Source organism: Myotis lucifugus, unplaced genomic scaffold (genome assembly GCF_000147115.1).
Source record: "Myotis lucifugus unplaced genomic scaffold, Myoluc2.0 scaffold_158, whole genome shotgun sequence".
NCBI classification, from domain to species: Eukaryota; Metazoa; Chordata; class Mammalia; order Chiroptera; family Vespertilionidae; genus Myotis; species Myotis lucifugus.
In genome coordinates, this window is record NW_005871206.1 from 2,251,144 (window position 1) to 2,271,531 (window position 20,388).

General features: G+C 41.0%; 2 protein-coding genes and 1 long non-coding RNA gene across 6 annotated transcripts in view; all 3 read right to left on the minus strand.

Moving 5' to 3' along the window:
• The window catches only part of VEZF1 (vascular endothelial zinc finger 1), a 15,999-nt gene extending 15,423 nt beyond the window's left edge, over window positions 1-576 (minus strand). Inside the window, exon 1 of the mRNA XM_023759607.1 lies at window positions 561-576. Within this exon, the coding sequence (XP_023615375.1) occupies window positions 561-576 (16 nt within the window). The remainder of the gene's footprint in view (window positions 1-560) is intronic.
• A 9,160-nt stretch (window positions 577-9,736) lies between these two features.
• On the minus strand, window positions 9,737-11,872 carry LOC111827388. The gene is made up of 2 exons (XR_002830929.1): window positions 10,942-11,872; window positions 9,737-9,995 (listed from the first exon to the last, which is right to left on the minus strand). It is a non-coding gene; the product is annotated as an uncharacterized LOC111827388 (long non-coding RNA).
• A 3,712-nt stretch (window positions 11,873-15,584) lies between these two features.
• SRSF1 (serine and arginine rich splicing factor 1) lies at window positions 15,585-19,420 on the minus strand. Of its 4 annotated transcripts, XR_002830928.1 has the most exons (5): window positions 19,026-19,420; window positions 18,421-18,605; window positions 17,900-18,072; window positions 17,026-17,144; window positions 15,585-16,102 (listed from the first exon to the last, which is right to left on the minus strand). XR_002830928.1 is itself a non-coding variant. In XM_006095608.3 (4 exons), the coding sequence occupies exons 1-4, from the start codon at window positions 19,217-19,219 to the stop codon at window positions 17,106-17,108; spliced, it is 591 nt and encodes a 196-aa protein (XP_006095670.1). In that variant the 5' UTR covers window positions 19,220-19,420; the 3' UTR covers window positions 15,585-17,105. The 4 variants fall into 4 exon arrangements, 2 of the variants coding, with proteins under 2 accessions (XP_006095670.1, XP_023615391.1); XR_001349569.2 differs by having other exon boundaries at window positions 17,026-18,072; XM_006095608.3 differs by having other exon boundaries at window positions 15,585-17,144.
• Between the last annotated feature and the right edge of the window lie 968 nt (window positions 19,421-20,388).

Sequence of the window (20,388 nt, forward strand, 5' to 3'; positions counted from 1 at the left end):
GGCTCCTCACATGGCAGCGCCGAGCGCGGCCACTTCCTGTGTAACCTCCGGGACGCACCACCGCCGCGGCGAGCGCGGGCGGGGGGGGAGCCCCGACCCGGCGGCCGCCGCCCCCAGCTGCCCCGACCCCTCCTGGGCGTCCCCGCTGCCGGCTCGCCGCCTCGGAGCTCCACCAGTGCCTGCGGGCGGTGGGTTCAGGGCCCCCGCCGGGGGTTTGGGGTGGGGCCGGGGGCGGGGATGGGGCGCGGCGTCCCCCCCCGCGGGGGTGTGTGGTGCTGCGGTCCGTGGCTCCGGCAGCTGGAGCAGGGGGAGCTCAGGAGAGAAGATGGAGGACGCCAGGGTCTGGCGCTGGCTGGCTGGGCACCGCTGGGCCGCCGCCCGTGACTCAGACACGGTGTCCGGCGGTGTCGCGTACCTCAGACCCTCAGCGGAAGGCTCAGCCACCGGGGCCACCGGCTCCCCAGTCCCTTAGGCGCAGCACACTCCCCGCCTCCAAACTGGGGGAAGCCCCTTGCACCGTCTCCCCTCCGGTGTCCTTCTCAGCGAGCTGAACCCCGCACTCGCTGTGATACGCATCTACTCTGCGCGGCCTTCCAGCTCGAGCAGGGAATCCCACGGGTGCAGCCTCAAATCCTCCCGGTGCTGAAGGAAACGCTTCCCACGCGGAGATGTCATAACTGGGTTATTCTTGGGTGAAGGGCTGAGCTTCCCAACCTCCCCTTTACTCCAGATAGGATGTGAAACTCTACCCCACCACCACCACCTCTCCCGCCAAAAATAAAAATAAAAACAAGTGAGAAACTGCAGTCAAGAAATTATTTTAATCCGTTAGTACAGTCAGCTTCCTCACCCCTCAAAACAAAAATCGAACTTCTGGTTGGACAGCGTCAGATGTCACTGAGGTGACCCCAGCATCTGTTTGCAGTTCCAAGTCTTCCGTGTAGGCGTCACTGCTACTGGTACTGGATGATGATGTCTGAACGTTTTCTATCCTTTTCTCACATAGAGGGTACCTATGGGGAATAGACAAGCTATTAAACAAGTGTCTCCAGCCCTAGAAGTCTCCTGTGGCAGGAATTGAGGGGGCAGGCCGTATCAGTGATATTTCTATAAACTCTGGTTTACAAAAAATTTCTCACTATTCAAGACTTCAACATCTTTCGTAACCAACTGTCTCCTATCATCCTCTCCAGACACATTCTAATCAAGGTCACCATCTCCAACTTTTCCCATGAATACACAATTGGTTACTGCTTGCAGGCCTAGGGAGGAATGAGTTCTGCAGTCTGGATCAGTAGCAGAAGCAGATAAACACATCCAGGAACCAGTCAGCCTAAGACAGGAGGGGACAGAAAATGAAGTTTCTGACAGCTAAACTGCTCCCATGTCCCTTGTCTCCTATAAATGTCCATTAGTCTCCTTTGGAAAGAAAAAGGAATCAGGAAGCCTAAAGTTTATGTATGCATGCAAGATAGGGAGGGAATTAAGATACCTAAGGAATTAACTAATTTAAGACCTTTTTGCTCTGGTCTTGGACATTACATGTTCTTTCATTTTCATTCAGTAAAGAAGATGGGCTTCTTTCTGGCCTCTGGAGTTCATCTCGTTTCCTCCTCCCCTCTGTAGCCTCTCCTACTTGGTTGCCTTTCAAACTGTGGTGAAAGTGAGCTTCAAGATTGTGAAAATTCGTATTTAATGAAGACCATTATTCTAATGACAATATTGCGGGACTCTCTTGAATATCTTATCCTGGGATCTAGAAAACTTTCTCCATCAACTTTCTCCCAGCACCGCTGGAGAGGGTTTCCCACTAACAGGAAGTAGAGGTCAAGTGAAAACAGTCCAGTTCTCATTATTGAAGAGCTGAGATTCAGAAGTATCACATTTTTCTTAAGGAAAATGTCTAATTTTATCTCTGTCCATAGGTGAAACCAGAATTCCTGATTGCTCCCCAAACCCTCCCTTAAAAAGGAAGTCTAACCACTTACTAAATTAAGATGAAGTTTTAAACCTAAGAACAATTATGCAAAAACAATCAGCTCCAACTGTTTTGAGGAATATAATGAAACTAGTAAGATCAAAGACTGTTTTTTTAGAAGGGGCATTTCTGCTTATCCTTAGGACAGACAATATCTTTAATCACAAACAAAATGAGCCCCTCCACAGACCATACTGGGGTCCAGTAAAAAGACAAAGGATGGGGGGAAAAAAGAGACTAGGGATGTCTCAAGACAGTAAATTTACCTTGATTATTGTAAATAACGTTCAGTGAGGGAATAAATAGTATTACCCTCAGATATGATGAATAACTAAAATGTTTGGTGCCTAAGCAAAAAATACACTGTGCCTACATTCACCGAAATAAAACTCAAGATTCCCTCCCTATCCTCTTTACCACCCTTATCCCCCTGCCCCAGCTTGTATAACCTGTCAACCTTTTAAGGCCTCAGTTTCCTCATCTGGAAAATGAGGACAAAGTAAATACCTATCTTATACGGGTGATTTGTGGATTAAATGAGAAATATATGTAAAATGCTTAAGAGTATTTCCTAGAATATAACAGAAGCTCAGTAAATGTTTTTATTGGTGTTGAGTGGTTCCCCATTAACAGCTCCATAAGAGCCAATTAATTAATCCTTTCTTTTAAAAATCCTCACCCAAGGAGTGAGGGTATTTTTTCCATTGATTTTAGAAAGTGAAAGGGAGAGGGGAGGAGGGGAGAGGAACTTCGATGTGACAGACACATGAATTGGATGCCTTCCACCCCAATGGGGAGCAGGGATCAGACCTGCAACCCAGGTATGTGTCCTTGACGACCTTGCCTTGGAACCTCAGACCCTCCAGTGTGCAGGCCTACTCTCTAACCAGTGAGCTTGCTGGCCAGGGCTATTCCTCTTCCTTTGAAGGTGACAAATTTTTCCTCATGCCCTATCCCTCTCTCCTTCAAAGAGCCCTAAGGTAAGTGGCTAAAAGGCTAATGACACATGACAAAGGAAGATGCCTATTAAGATAAGCTTTTCTAAAGATAATTTTTAGCAAACATTAAAAAGCAACAGGATATTTCCTTCCTATATTGGAGAGGACTTTTAAATCCTATGAGTACATTAAGGATTAGGATTAGATTTAGAATCCTAGGAATAGAAAGCATCTTTGCTTCATTACCTGTCCCCACATAAGACCACTCAACAAACCAAAAACAAATCAAATCCAAACTTTCAGTAGAGAAGATCTAGTTAGAAGCTTCAAACTATCAAGATACTGGACTAACTCATGAAAAAAAGTGACGACTGACAATTCACAAATCTAGTAAAACATTTAGAAATACCAAAAAAGTGACCAGAAATGTTATCCTTCATTTCCAGCCTCAATGCAATTGAGAAAAGGAAGCACACTTTACATGGGACCAAAGGGAAACCCCTCTCCTCCGAACAAAAACAACCAAATCTCCTTGAGAGGAATGCAGAAGTACTCTTCCCACCCCCTCCACTCTACCCAAGCTCCATAAACACACTTGAGGGCTTAAGCCAAATGTCTGTGGCCCATGTGGTCAGAAGTTGGGTTTTCGTTTCAATTATACTACCTAAAGTGGCATCACCAGTTATTTTTGTTTTAACTGTGAAGGTGAGGAAGGGGAAACAATAAAGATCTTCCTTCTTCCCTCCCCTTCCCCCTATAACTATTAAGTTCCTTGAGAGCTGGAAAATAATCACAGAGAACAAAAGAACAGGGAACAAATCTACCCATTTTCCTAGTTAAACTAGTAGTTGAGGGTTCTTCAATACTCTACTGTTTCTAAGAAGGGCACACACCCAATATACCAAAAACAAATCCAAAGCCACGGAAACACATTTATCACCTTAACGCTTCTTGAAAGAAGCTGCCATAAATCAATGCTAAGCCTATCAGTTATATCCAGAAAGCATTTGATTAGAAATACTGACATTTTACAGCTCCTAAATAGTAAGCAAAATAGTATAGGACACAAGAAGGAAAGAAACTAAGGTCAAAAATACACCAAGTAAGAAATTCAATACAACTGGAAAACATACTCTCAGGCACCAACATTTCTTCTTTGGACACCTGTTCCTCCCTGCCCTCAAATGCCCCAAGCCCAGGGTAAAGGCTGAACTTGAAAAAGTTGATACTTAAAACATCACTCAAACTTGCTGGGTCTGAACCGAACTACAAAGTTTAGCTCAGTTTGCCCTAGCTGGTTTGGCTCAGTGGATAGAGCGTCGGCCTACAGACTGAAGGATCCCAGGTTCAATCCCCAACGGCACATGCCCAGGTTGCAAGCGTGCAGGAGGCAGCTGATCAATGAATCTCTCTCATCATTGATGTTTCTAGCTCTCTCTCCCTCTCCCCTCCTCTGAAATAAAAAACAAACCCCAAAATCGGCTAGTTGTCAAAAATAACTTAAATCCTTGTATAAAGTTATTCTGGTACAGAAGTAAAGCTTTTTACAGTATAGCTAAAGCCTCCAACTCAAATACATTCCACTGGTTAAGAGGGATGTAATGACACTAACCAGTATTGTGCTATCCATCTACATTACCAGAAAAATGCTATTCATTGGCAAAAAAATTTTTTTTTAAATTACTTGTAAATGCTCTTGTGAAGTGTAGGTAGGGGGAGAGCAAAACCATAGATATATCAAGTGAATCCTCTTTACCCAAACTCCAATAGAAACAGCTATTCAGTGTCTTCATCATACCAAATTTGGGGATAGTTCAGAGTTCAGGAAGGATTTTGTTTCTAGCTCTGTTTTTCTGATACTCCTTCCTCTCCCTTTCATTGGCTTAGATTTTTTAAAAGCTTCATTGGGTAAATCTGATTTTCAACTGAGGATCCCTCCATTCCTCAGTTGAAGGGAACAAGAACTACTGAAACCTGTGTTGAGGAATCTGAGTGAGAGAAGGGAGTGTGGTGACCTAAGACTGATGTGATTATCACCAGACTACCCTAGACTAAGCTTTAGGAAGTCTGCTCCATTCTGGAAAGCAATGCCAAGAGATGGGACACAGGCCAAGACAGCATAAAGGCTGGCTAAGATTCCAAGAGAGGGAATTAATTCCTGTAAAGATGTTTCTTGACCCTGAGAAGTCTCTGAACTAGAAGCTGCCTAAAGTTCTACAGTCATTGGGTCCTGGCATAAAAGCAGGCCTGGTAAGCTCTATGGAGGGACAACAACTGTACTCATTTCCTCCTCAGGCTGTCAATAAAACACCAATACTACTAGAAGCATTTCACCTTTGGTTGCCTGAGCATTGGCATCAAGCTCTCTGCTAGACCTAAAGAGGACCAGAATTCCTAGAGGGCAGGATAGATTTTGATTCGATAAACAATTTAGGATGGTACACAGGGAAAACGGTCAGGTTCAGAACATCTGGATTTTTCCTTTGAAGTAACTTTAGTCTAACAAAGCAAGGCCCTACTCAACTAGTTGACAGAATTAGCTCTTTACCCCCAAGGCCTGACCCTGTCCCTGCTAACTTTGTTTCACTGATCTTACATAAGCACAGCCCCAGCCCAGCTCCCCAGCTGTTTCCTCTTGTTTTTTCTAGCTCCCTCCTCCTCCCCCCTCCCCTTTTACTTTCTCTCCCCTTTCATTCAGCAGTGAATGCTTAGAAAGCAGATGGCAAGTAGTGAATCCAAGCCAGTGAAAACACTTCCTGAGCATAAAGGTATAAACTAATCCCAGAAACAGATATTCTGGAAGTTGGGATACATATTATTTCTGCCTTTTGCCTGAGGAAGTCCTTATAAATGTCCCATATACACAGTTACTATGCTGGGGCAGTTACTCTGATCACCTAGGCCCGTGGTCGGCAAACTGCGGCTCGAGAGCCACATGTGGCTCTTTGGCCCCTTGAATGTGGCTCTTCCTAAGCCTTAGGAGTACCCTAATTAAGTTAATAACAATGTACCTACCTATATAGTTTAAGTTTAAAAAATTTGGCTCTCAAAAGAAATTTCAATCGTTGTACTGTTGATATTTGGCTCTGTTGGCTAATGAGTTTGCTGACCAGGGATCCAAGTTGGTACTAATAATCTGATTAGCCCTCTTCACCAGAACTAAGAAAACTGAAAGGGAAGCTTGACTACTAGAGGTTTGTGATTTATTCCATAGTGATTTTAAAATCAGAATTTTGAGATGGAAATTCTCCTGGGAAAACAGGGAGGGAGTGAGGGAGGAGGAGGGGGAAGGCACAAATCCAACATCTCCAATTAATGTTTAATTTAGTAAGTATCTCCTGGTGGATCCAAGTGCCACCTGGTAAACACTTGGTCCTAGAGATATAGCATGGATGATATATAGAGAATCAGCTCAGATAAAGCCCCCAGTTCAGGCTGCACTAATTACAACTAAGACTGACAAGATTTTGAAAGACCAGTTAGGACACCCCAGAGACTAACTTCCTAGTTCATAATATATTCTAATCAGTTTGAAGACAAAACAAAGACACCCCTTAATGTGGACTCTCTCCTTAAAAAATAGCTCATGTGTAGAACTATTCTGTAACTATTATGGTTTTGCTATTTCAGTAAACATATTTATTGAGCACCCATTGAATGCCAGAAACTGTGCTAGTCACTGGAAATACTTTTCAGAATCTCCTCCAGTAAAGAAAAGTAATATAGTTAGACATTTGCACAAAGTGCTTAAAGAGCACTAGGAAGGAAGCAACTTTTTAAAAGGGGCTATTTGTCGTCTTAATATTTTTTTAAATATATTTTATTCATTTTTTACAGAGAGGAAGGGAAAGAGATAGTTAGAAACATCAATCAGCTGCCTCCTGCACATCTCCTACTGGGGATGTGCCTGCAACCCAGGTACATGCCCTTGACCGGAATCGAACCTGGGACCTTTCAGTCCGCAGGCCGACGCTCTACCCACTGAGCCAAACTGGTTTCGGCTATCGTCTTAATATTAAATCAAGCCTTCACTTTATTGGTTCTCACATAAGTGTTAGCTCTGACATAGAACTGTCACCTAGGATTGCAGAATATAGAAACTGATGCCACCCTAGCCGGTCTGACTCAGTGGATAGTGTCAGCCTGTGGACTGAAGGGTCCCATGTTTGATTCCGGTCAAGGGCATATGCCCGGGTTGTGAGCTTGATCCCATTGTGGTGTGTGCAGGAGGCAGCTGACCAATGATTCTCATTATTGGTATTTCTCTCTCTCCCTCTGAAATCAGTTAAAATGTGTGTGTGTGTGTGTGTGTATATATATATACATTCATAATCTCACACCTGACACCTCCAAGGCTGAATACTCAGGGCTAAGTGTAATGCAGACGTTTACTGCAAACTGGAAAGTTACCACACATTGACTTAAAAGCTATCTAACCTGCAGTGATAAAGCAATTCAATCTGGTTTTATGTCGTGGATCTATTTTACTAATACAAATTTGTGTAAATATAGTTACCAAAACAAATGCAGGTGTTTATAGACATTTACCCAGTTGTTTCTATGCTACATTTCTTAGTGGGGCTGCTGCCTAGCTAGAGTGCTAGCCAGGCTCTGGCCACTGCATGACCTACTGTCCTTTTGTGGTGCCACCCTGATGAGTAGGGGTCAAAAGAAGGTAAGGGCTTCTCTGATTCTGGCTGTGCACTGCACACTGGAAAGCCAGGGAGCTAAACACATCACTTTCTGGCTGCAGGGCTCCGGGTTATGACCACTGTGACTAGATTAACTCCTGCTTTGGAACTGCCCCCAGAAACCAGGGTTAAAAAAATGAATCAGACAGCACCATGGGACACCCTGGTGGCATCAGGTGGATATTACAAGCTATGTTCTAAAACTAATCCCCCTAACCTCCCCACTGGAAATGACTGGCTGGCTTTAAAAAAGCAATGCAGTAGTAAAACAAAAACTTGTCACCAGGAGACTTGGATTCAAGTTCTAGGCCAGTCACTTTACCATCTCTGAGCCTATTTCCTCAAACTGCAAAATGAGGCTAATACTTAATCAAAGTACTTTCAGCTATTATTTTCAGGAAGAAAAAGGGTTTTTTTTTTGCCCTGGCTGGTGTGGCTCAGTGGGTTAGAGCATCAGACACCCATTGAAGGGTCTCAAACAACATTCCCCAGCCCTGGTAGGAATGAATGTGGGGGGCAACGAATCGGTTTCTCTCAACCCTCCCATCCCCCGCCCAAGCCCCCCACTCTTTCTAAAAAGCAATGGGAAAAATTCCTTAGGTGAGGATTTAAAAAAAGAAGGTATTTTAATCCCAAGTCCTTGCATTTTCTCCTTGAAGTTTTCCATTTAAAAAAAGGCAGCAAAGTCACTACTTTGGGAATAAACCCAATCTGATCGGAGGACCACACTACATATGAGATCTAAGCTATGGGGTACACCTGCCTAGGATTTCATGAATCTATTTACATATTCACATTTATTAAGGTGTGTACTAGGATACTAGACGTCTTGAAAGTGTTAGAAAGTTAACAGTCCTTGCTCCGAAGGTTTACCATGTAGTTGAGGGAAATGCAACACATATACTAAGACAACAGCTTAGGGTTCATTAAGTGTATGAACTACATGTCACTATATAAACATGCCAAAGCAAGCAAAACAAATAGTGCAATTAGTCCAAGAATTGTACTTTAACTGATCAGGAAAGGGCAGAACAATTTTTAAGGGCCAGAGAAATGGGGGTGCTTATAGGATTTGGGTGTTGTGTGTTAAATGTTAGCTGAAATCTCTTGGCTTTGAGAACTGCTTAAGCTAGTTCCTCTATAAGCCTAAAAATCAGGGTTCCTGGCCTGGAACAATATATCATCTGGTTTCTTCAGTCTATGTAAATCTTTATATCTGAATCCCTTTATGGAGTAACTCATTAAAAAAAGAACCAAAATGATACAATCACATTGAGGCAGGAACTCTCAGTGACAGGACCACTGAATTCAGAAGTGATTTAAGACTTTGTTCTGTAATAATTAAGCTTAAGAATGATGGGAAAAGGAGACCCAGGAGGAAACAGCAAAAAAAGGAACTATTGCCCAGCTGGTGTGGTTCAGTGGTTGAGGGTTGACTTATGAACCAGGAGGACACTGTTGGTTCAATTCCTGTCAGGGCACATGTGGGCTCAATCCCCAGTGTGGGGCATGCAGGAGGCAGCTAATCCATGAATCTCTATCATTGATATTCCTCCCTCTCTCCCTCTTCCTTTTTCTCTGAAACCAGTAACAACATATTTTTTAAAAAGGAACTACTCCCTTAACCGGTTTGGCTCAGTGGATAGAGTGTCAGCCTGCGGACTGAAGGGTCCCGGGTTCGAATTCGGTCAAGGGCGTGTACCTTGGTTGCGGTCACATCCCCAGTAGGAAGTGTGCAGGAGGCAGCTGATTGATGTTTCTCTCTTATCGATGTTTCTAACTCTCTATCCTTCTCCCTTCCTCTCTGTGAAAAATCAATAAATTAAAAAAAAGGAACTATTCTTTTATAAAACAATGGCATCAATTCTTGATCTATACTCAAAGTGTGCACTTTGTGCAGCAAAACTTTATTTTTAACTTTGCAAGACTGTTTTTTGGGGGAGCTCTTTTCCAATTATACTTGGCTTAGGTTAGCATTTAAATTAATTTGCATTTCTTCACTAAGGAGAAATTATCTTAGGCAATGTTAGAATTAAAATTTTTCTCCAACAATCCATCCAGTTAACCAATAGTTTGTGAGATGGGCTTCTATACAGTGCTTTGCTTTAAGAAGTACTAAGTTCTTTCCATCTTGTTCAATCATCATTTATTAAACTGATAGCATTGCATTTGGCTCATTGGGAAATACAAATATTACAAAAATTCCATAGGGCATGAAAAATTAACACAAAACATTCCACAGTAATAAATTGTGAGACTAAATGCATCAGAGAAGACAGTTATTATTTGGGTTTAGCAGCTTATTTTTCATAGTTGCAGAAATGAACTTTGAGGATGACCAGGATTTAAAGCTGCAGGTGACTGCTAAAGTGGGGGGAAGGAAGAAGTCTGAAAACATAAGTACACAGAAGCAAAAACAAGCATGGTCAGTATTTGCCAGATCAATCAGAGCAGGGGAAGATGTGATTGAGAATAGTGATAAATTTAAAAGGTAGACTATAAACCATTGGTTCATATTAGGTGAAGTGACATGTTTTAGGAAGATCAGACTTAATGGCCAGGATAGAGACTGCAGTCAGTGAAATAAGGTAAGACATTTTAGTAATAAATTTGGATGCACAGACAAGGATGCTGATATGGCAAATGGAGATGGAGGACAAATCCAAACAGAATTTTAAAGAACTCCATTTGACAAGAAAACACATCTCTATAGTCTAGCTTAAGTTAGATACAATGGTACTGTGGCCAAGAATTAGTGATACTGCCGAACCGGTTTGGCTCAGTGGATAGAGCGTCGGCCTGTGGACTCAAGGGTCCCGGGTTCGATTCCGGTCAAGGGCATGTACCTTGGTTGCGGGCACATCCCCACTGGGGGGCGTGCAGGAGGCAGCTGATCGATGTTTCTCTCTCATAGATGTTTCTGGCTCTCTATCCCTCTCCCTTCCTCTCTGTAAAAAAGCTTAAGTTAGATACAATGGTACTGTGGCCAAGAATTAGTGATACAAAAAAATTTTTTAATGTCTTCAAAAAAAATTAGAAACACTCTAGGTCACAATATGGAAAATGTTCTAAATATTTAGTTCTATTGCACAGTAAGTATAACTTGTATAGGGATTTAGTCCCAACTTAAAATTGAGACCTACATTTACTGGTTCTTTATTTAAGACAGGTGGGGAACAAGTTTGACCCGAAAAATCATTTGGTCTGGCCCTGCTAAGGGATTAGGGGTAAGTTAAATGTTTGACCAAATATAGGCTAATTTTTAAGTTGGTAATTTGTACGGCCCGGGAATGATGTTTTAAATGGCCCCTGGCAGAAAAAAAAGGTTCCTCACCCAATTTAAGATACTCAGAAAAGGAATTCAATTTTCTAGGTTTCTTTTCCAAAGCAATTTAATAATTCATCTTTTAAGTGTCTATTCAGTGTAATAGCATTGTGCTACATACCTAGGAGGAAAGGGGATGAGAGGTTATTCCCTGTTAGAAGACAGGTGTATGGTAACACTAAGGACCAATAGTACTTTTTCAATTAAGTATTTATCATGTGCCACATACTGCTTTTATTCCTTAGAAAATAAAAATTCATGAACCAAGAAAGTTGAGGTAGATGGACAGAGAAAGCCAGCCAGGTGACATATGCTATACTAGAGCACATACATAAAGTCTGTGCCAACATTCAAGGGAATGATTCTGTTTGATGGGTGTGCCAAAAATTTTCAGAGGTAATTTCTTCAGTACTACTTGAGGGATTGCTCCCATATTCATTTCGTTGACTAAATTAGACCAAGTGAGGCTAAGAAACTGTAATACAGTATTCTTAGTGACAATTTAAACAGGAGGCAAGTTGAAATTTGTTTCCTTTACATTTTTGCAATGTAAAGTTGGGGGAGATATGAATGATAAATGCTGAAGTACCACTCCCCAATAATTTTCAACTTTAAAATAAAATGGCACTAAGTAAACACATCAAGAGAAACATATACTTTTTGTCAAAAGATACTACTCTGTGCCTACTTACATAAGGCCCAGAAAACAGGAAAACATAAACAGCCAACCTGACTTGCAGGTTCTTAAAGACAGTCAGTAACAATTAATGCCAAGAAATAAGGTCACTCCAGAAACTGTTTCATGCCATAAAAACTAAAGGCTTCTGAAAGCATATTCATTTTTTGGTAGTATATGACCAATTTTATTCCAAGACTCCTCCCCCCACCCCCTCCCCAGCATATCTAATCCATCCAATTCTTACACTCTAGGGCCTTACTATTCCATACCTGAAGATGTACAGGGTGGCAGAAAACAAGCAGATTCATGTCTTCAGCATTTTCTCCTAAGATCTAGAAATATTTTCCTGGTTTATATAAGCTTGGTACTTGTGAAATTAAGCTCTATTCAAAACCTAAATGGATCCAGAAGCTGAAAAGGGAAATGATTTTGCCCAACAGATAAGACAGAGGTAAAGTTACAGGAAGAAAACTTACCCAAAAAAGAACCAATCTCTAACTTAGGAGCTAATATATACACTATTTAGATAGTTGGTTTCCACCTTGCTGTATGGATCCTTTACAATAGGGATAATTTCCTGTTGCTTTTGCATCATAGCTCCCTCTAGTGGTTAAGTGATTTCCCCTTGGAAAGTGAAATATTGTGGGGTTTTTTTTTTAATCACCATAAGATATTTAGCATCCCTACAATTGGACATTTTGCTCACAGGCTCTCAATTTCTACCACCTTCACATTGATATCAACAGTTGATAGATGATACTTCTAAGTTGTATGGTATCAGGAGTACACTTTATAACCTGGTTGTTGAGGTTAACTCCTTTGTACTTTTAAAGAGATGACAACTCAGGACCTGATGAACTTAAAGTGTTGTTTTGACTGTGTTTCATACCTACCTAAATAGTAACTAAGCAAAGCATGAATAACCTCTCCCCCTTGATAACCTATTATGAGGTTACTTCTGCCTAAATTAACTTCTGCATGAAGTCAGACTAATTTACTTGCTATATACTACAGAAGCACCAAGTGATTTTTGCAATAATAGTAAAAAAAAAAATTCCTTTCCTTTATCACTATAAAAATCACAATCAGGGTTAAGTATAGCTTTCAAAGCTAGGAAGAAGCACCCCTCAAGTCCTCATTCACAAGAACAGTGCTGATTTAAGTATACTGACTTATTGCACCTATATTTAAAATGTCTGTAAAAGAAAAAAAGGTCTTTGCCAGCATGACTTTGTTCTATAGACAATATGAACAGATGTTTCCTTATAATTTTTTACTTCAAGCCAATTCCAGCTATTTCTATAGGACCAGAATGATTAGTGCTCCTAAAAATAAAGTACTAGAAAGAAAAAAACTACCCTAAAAGAATGCAGTATTCCACTGTATACACTAAGATGGCAAACTATTTCCTTCAGTGGAATACAAATGTTTTGAACCCACTATAGCAACAGAATATACAATGTTGAGTCATACCTTTTTTTTTTCTTCTGGCCACTTCAGCCTAAGTTGGGGAACTTGTATCACTTAATAAAATATCCACAGTACAGGTTTGTTTTTAATCACATCCAAAGTTACACAATCTTTAGCCTTACGTATCCTATTATAGTTCTACAATCCCCTTTCCAAACTCTTAAGGACAAATGTATGTGAAATTCAGAGCCTATTTACAAAGATATGGCATACAGACCCTATATAAAACATAAAACCCTCAGCAAACCCCATGGCAACTATGACACACATCAGTACTTCTGCAGGAAGACAAGTTAGTCACAGTTAAGTACAAAATGAAAACACTAATTTTTGTCAGGTTTTACATTAGTCCAACAAAATCAGTTTTCAATGTTTTTTGGATAAGAAACTGTGAAGCCATTTCCTGCCTTTGCATTCTCAATACAGTAATAGAATTAAATTTAATCAAAGGATGGTTATGTTACAATAGAACCTCAACCTAATTTCTCTCCTTTTGATAGTGTATTTACTACTTCATATACAAAGCAAAAAGGCACATGTAAATTCATCTTCACAGAAACTGAGAAACACCAGCCCTAATGAGCAAGATGTTTCAAAGACAAAACTAAAAGTTGAAATTCTAGAATCATATTGCACTTAAGCACAAGTGGATATATGCACTAGAAATGTATTAAAGTGTAAAAATTAGTAAAACATTTTAAACAAGGGAAATCTGTTCATACTCCAAACATTAAGAAATTAAACATAGCTTAATTCTTAAAATTCAGATCCCAAATAGGAATCAGAAAATGGGTTTCTTACCTTTTGTTTCCAGCATGTGGGCTGAACAGCAAGATGGGTTACTCAATCTGATGTTAGGAAAAATAGGTGCTTCTTAGACTTAAGTTTTTCCTTGGTTAGAAAATAACAAACTAATAATAGGCTCCCTGTAATATTCTAAGAGGAGACAAATAGGGAGAAAAGGTGGAAAATTCAAGCCAACTTTTTTAGTTTCCAAAAGGGTGGCTTTCTTCTAATAGCTGCCAATACGGGTAGAGGTTTAAGGGCCATTCTCCTAAGACTGAAAAAAACAGGCATCTCTCCTCACAACTTTTAGCTGTCTTGCTTTTAACTGCAAAACCTGTGCCCCTCTGTCATTTGCTAATACATTGCCCTTTCTAATCTTCAAACAGCCTATCTTGTTTCCACCCTGGAGTTCAAACTAAAAGTTTTAGTACAGCACATCTTTCAAATTAGCTTAAATGTACTCAACCTTGAGTGAAGGCAATTTTCATTTTGATCCTGTTATCAAAATGTTCAGTAAACACAAACGAAATCAGGCTTAAATTTACCCATTTACCATTCCAAAATTAAATGTCATACCCTAAAAACGCCTGATCTCGTAAGCAGTGTCAAGCCTGGTTAATAATTGAATGAAACGTAACTTTAATCAATCTTTCTGCTTCTTGAACCTATTTTGAATTTACATAAACTTCCTTAATAAATCTATACCAGTTGCTTTACTTAGTATTTCAAGTGGAATCCTAGTTTTGAATATCGCTCTTCCTAACATTCCAGTGTTCATTTACATGTATTAGTTAGGTGACCTTATGCAAATCTTGGGACCCATTTCCTCCTCTACCAAGATTTTTAGTTTTCATAGTTTTAAATCATGTTACCTGAACAGTTGTCTTAGGTTCAGCTTCCAAATATCACTAGCACCCAAGGGAAATGTTAAAATTTAATTGGGTGCAGAAAAAGAATGGTTTGATGGCTGTGAATAGCTATTAGGAAATCAGATGAAGAATTTTAGGTTAAAATCCTAACTGAAGCAAATTAAAAATTTAAAACCAAGGGCCTATCAAGTAAAAAGACACAAAAACTGGTAGAATACAAGATATAATCACTGCTTTGACATGTTTTGGATACAGAATAATAACCTTATGTTTGAGAGGGGTTTACAAGGCAAAATTCTAAAGAATGATCAGCTTTTCATCAGCAACAATTAACTCGAATAAGCAGTTATTCTTCGGGTGTACTGTTCACATTTAAAAAAGGAAGTAAATTGTGTTGAGAATTCTAATCTGTGCTGAATGTAAACATTTAATACTTACCAATTTTTGAGATGAGTTTCAAGGAGAATCTTAAAGGCTACCGCCAAGTTAACATTTACCAGTCATCACTCAAATTTTGTATAAAAGCCTATCTTAACTAGATAATCACCAAAAATAAGCAGCATCTATACATTTTAATAACTTTTTTATTATCAAAGTATTGGAAATTTATCTTTCAGAGACTAGATCACCCATCATTCACCATGTTACATACACAATTGCCTTTCTCACCCTTTCTTCTCTTCCCCTGAATATTTTTACAATTAACAAGAATTGCTTGATACCAATAAATTACCTTTCAAGAACCTTTAATTTACTAACACATAAATGCAAGTCAGAATCTTATCATTTAAAGTATTAACTGATAGTCTCCCAGTTAAAATCTTAGAAGAGGAAAAAGGACAACCATGCATAGTTTTTTAAAAAACGTTTATTTTTCAAAAGAAAAACGGCAACAGCCAATTGGAAACCTACTTATTCTTCAACTCCAATTTCGTTTTAAAATTTAGAAATGACTTACTGATTTACTATTTTAAACAAACCCCCCCCCTTTTCCCCTTTAAGTGTTTACCATCTACTCGTGCTGAATCCTTCCAAGGAGATTGCTCCAGCGTATATCTCCAGGTCCTCGCTTTGCTCCTTTTACCAAAAAATGCAAAACACAATTCCATCGTGCATCTTAAGGGCTCCAATCGTCAAAAATAGGAAGAAAAAAAATCTTTGGAATAGCCAATTAAGTTGAATAAAAAAAAAAAATCCACACGAATGCGGTTTGGTTGGGGCAGGAATCCACTCCTATGTTCCTGGTAATCTGATCCCGCTCCATGAATCCTTGTAATTCATCCTCCCTATCCTATCCACATTATGATTTGAATCCAATGATCCAGCTCCAAGGATTGGGATCCAGTGAGCCCTCTCCAATCCAAACCTTTATAACCAGCAAAACCAAAAAAGAGGAGGCAAAATGTTAGATACTGTAATCAAAAAAGGTTTCTGGGGAATGATGAGTTATGTCTGTCATCAGTTTAACAGATGTACATCAATAACTATCAAATTCCCCAAAACAAGTTTCTGAATGGTGTTCAGATAAACTTTAGAAACTTAATCATCATAGAGACTAATTGGAAGAAGCATTTTATATTTACAGTTCAACTGATAATGCCAACACTTGTTACTGTACAGCGTTATTACAGGTTTTGTGGTTGCAAAAAGTTATGTATTTGAAAAGTTTACTGGTATTGTTACCCACCTAAGTCTAAACTAAATCTAATGCTCCCATCTGCAATTTAATTTGTAAATTAAAGTGTTTTAAACATGAGTCAATTATGAATATCGTTTAAAGGGGAAGATGATACTTAAAAGTATATTCCCAACTAGATTATCTACACCAATATGTTGGAATTCTATAATTTGCTTTCATTTTGTCTTAAAAAAATGAAATAGCAACGCTATATCAGTCACACAGAGGACATGCAGATTTAGCAGTATTGATATTATACTCTATCTGGTTGGAATTAAAGACACCCTGTACCCACATGTACACCAACAGCAGGTCACACATTAACAGTTGTAACTAAGCACTGTGACAAATTAGCCAGTTCTTCCCACATTAGTCCCTATTAAAACAAAAAAAGGGGGGAAGGGAGCAAAATAAACTGTTACAAATGGGCAATATAATTTTTCCACAATTGCCAAGGTTTAAAGAGCAGAGCAATTGTAGGTAAAGATAACTGCATAAGATGTTTGCAAGTGTTTTAAGGTAGATGCATATATATCATTTTTAACGCTTGCCTTTTAGTATAAGGTCAATACTGCCAATTTCATCTGTGACAATAGCACTTGGAGTCATACCATTGCCTCCATTATTGATCTGATCCTCCTCAATCCTCCTTTTGACAATCCTAAAATGATTGAAATGTGCTCCACAATCCTTAATCCAAAGCATTCTTAATCCATCTCTTCAGATATGTCTACAGAAAGACACATGAAAAGCAAGATAAACATAAGAACTTCCCCAGGTAAGATAACCACAAACACCCCCAACATCCCCGTTCACACAAACCAGAGAATAGACATTTGCACAATATCACAGTCTGAAGAGAATGGAGAATTAACTAAATTTAAACAATCCTGTCTACGACATCACTTAAAATACAATTTACCAGACATGAGGGGAATGTAGATGTTAGGAGCAAGGGGATATTACACAAGAATGCAACACTTTAGCCCATTCTGAACAAAACAGTTTGAATTAAAAAAATGAAAAGATTGTACTGAGTAAAGGAAAACTGTATACAACATGGGTTCTACAAAAAGTGTCACCAATTATCTTATGTACGAGAGCGAGATCTGCTATGACGGGGAGAATAGCGTGGTGATCCTCTGCTTCTCCTTGGGGAGTAACTGCGACTCCTGCTGTTGCTTCTGCTACGGCTTCTGCTACGACTACGGCTTCGAGATCGAGATCTTCCATAACTTGGACTTCTGGGCCCATCAACTTTAACCCGGATGTAGGCAGTTTCTCCCTATTGAATAGACAGAACTTTCGATTGAAAGATCTAAGCTTTTACCTGTGTTCAGGCATGCTGAATGAGTACAATGTAGCTAAAACCAGAAATCTGGCACTTTACTTGGACACCCTTGCCTGAATCTTACCTGAAAAAATCCACTGTTAAGACCACTGTATCCAATTCTGGCCAAAGAAAAAAATAAGTGTATAACCTACCTCATGAGATCTAAACTTAGTGTTATCCAGTTTTCGAACTGCATAGGTCATATCTTCTTTCCGTACAAACTCCACGACACCAGTGCCATCTCGGTAAACATCAGCATAACATACATCACCTGCTTCACGCATGTGATCCTTCAAATCCTGCCAGCTTCCACTTGGAGGCAGTCCTGAAAAAGTGACTTTTTTTCAACACCAACTACCCTAAATTTAAAATTTACATTAGAACAAAGACTACTTTATAATTAATGATTACATTTAAGATCATGGGTAAAGAGCTAAGATTCTAGAGACCGGAGCCCAAAATTATTTGTAAAGTAAGGATCTTCATATTCTAGGTACCGCCATCTAATTCGACAAACCTCCATTACAATAATCTTAGCTTAGTTTCTAAACAAGAAATTAAAGTAATTTAAGACCTAGCATAAAGACTTGCATTTGTTAAACTAGTCACGCGGGGAAAACTTAAAAGTAGTTTCTGTCCCTTCTCATCAACCCATATTTAACAGTAAACTCACCAGAGACAACCACTCTGTTCTCAGATCGCCTGGATGGGGGGCCATAGCGGCCTCGGGGTGCTCCGCCACCTCCACCCCCGCCGCCGCCTCGGCCGGTACCGCGGCCGCTTCGAGGAAACTCGACCCGCAGACGGTATCCATCGTAATCGTAGCCGTCGCGACCATACACCGCGTCTTCCGCGTCTCTGCGTGATCACAGAGCGCAAGAGGGCTCAGAAAAAGGGACCCGCAGGGGCAGCGAACTCAGCCGGGCCCTAGCGGCCCCCCGCACATGCGCACCGGGGGTGGAAGCGCTCACATGCGCCGCATAATAGGGATGGCCCCTCCCCCACTCAGAAACACGCCGCGCTCCCGACCCCGACACCACACCAGCCCGCAACCCCAGTTTCCCGCTCCGGGCCTGAGCCGGCTCCGGGAACCTCCACGGGGGCCCGGCCACCAGAAAGGGCAAGCCGACTCGGCTCCTTACTCGACTCCCGCATGGGCGATAGCGTCTCGCCCCCTACCTCGGAGCCCGTCTCCCACTCTCTAATATTAAGGCCTTGGAGCTTTCCCCAACTACTCCAACCGATTTCCTCAAGGCCGCAAGCCCCAGGTCGCCTCACCGCGGGTCCTCGAACTCAACGAAGGCGAAGGGTGGTCCTCCGCGGCGATTCTTGAGATCGATGTCGCGGATAGCGCCGTATTTGTAGAACACGTCCTCAATGTCCTTGGTTCGAATGTCTGGAGGTAAGTTACCCACGTAGATGCGACAATCGTTGTTCCCTGCCGGGCCACGAATCACACCACCTCCGGACATGGCGACGACGAAAAGCGCGGACTCGAGAACAGGCCTTCCCACCAAGCCTAGCGCACGGGAGAGCGAACCTGCAGCGACACCTCGGCTCCCGCGGCCCCTCCAAAATGGCGCCTTTATCTACTCGGCGCACGGATATGGGGGGAGGGAAGAAGAGCAGCGGGAGGAAGCAGCTATTTGACTTCAGTGCGCACGCGCAAGGGCGTAACGGGCCTGCGAAAGTACGCTCACGTACGCGCGACGTCACCCTCCGCGCGAAGGGAAAAAAGTTCCCTGCGTTCCCGATTTGCCAGTAGTTTGATTAGGGAGTGGCTAGCTTTTGATAAAAAAAAAACAAACAGAGCTTCGTTTAAGGATTATTAACCCCTGTCGAGTCTTAAGAGATAATATACTCAGGAAAAAGCCTTTTAGAGCAACTAGGCTCCTTGAAAACAATTGGTGAAACCTACCCTAGAGCCTGTCCCACCATGCTCTGCGGCGGTAACGGCCTTTGGCGGGAAAGACTCCCGGGGGCGGAGTCCAAGGGACGCGTCGGCTGTTCCGGAAACCCGGGCTTCCTCGGAGAGTGCGCCGAGTGCAGGAGTGGCGCTACACTGGATTCGATCAAGAGTCAAGGGGTGACTGTCTTCCTGCCCCAGGGATATGAGGCAGTTTGCAGAGATACCATAAAACATGATTGAAACTGAAGAAATCCAGGGGAATGGGAAAATAAGGAAGGAGCGTTAAGATAAGAGTCATGGATAAAGTTAGCACACAAAATATCCGCAGTAATAGCCCGGTAAGTTCCTAGAGATGGATTGCAAATTTGATTCTGGTCATCCCAGAAGTCACAGTAAAGAAGACAACACACAAACACACACAAATAAGGGAACACAAGAATATGCAAAATCCAAAGTGCCTTTGAGATTAAAAAAAATAGATGGTTTAGAAGAAGGGCATTATTAGTTTTAAAAGTTGATTGCATTTTACAAATGTTTGGTAGTCCTTGTACACTCTAGGATGGTTTCCAAAATTATGTGTATATGTGCGTGTACTTTCTTCTGTAAAGAGGATTTGAAATTTTAATCAGATTCTTAAAAGGGCCTGTAGATCCCAAAAGGGGAAATAACCTCTGAAAATTTTAGAGATTGTCCTTCAATGGTACTTTTTGAAACTGAGCTTTTAATTAAAAA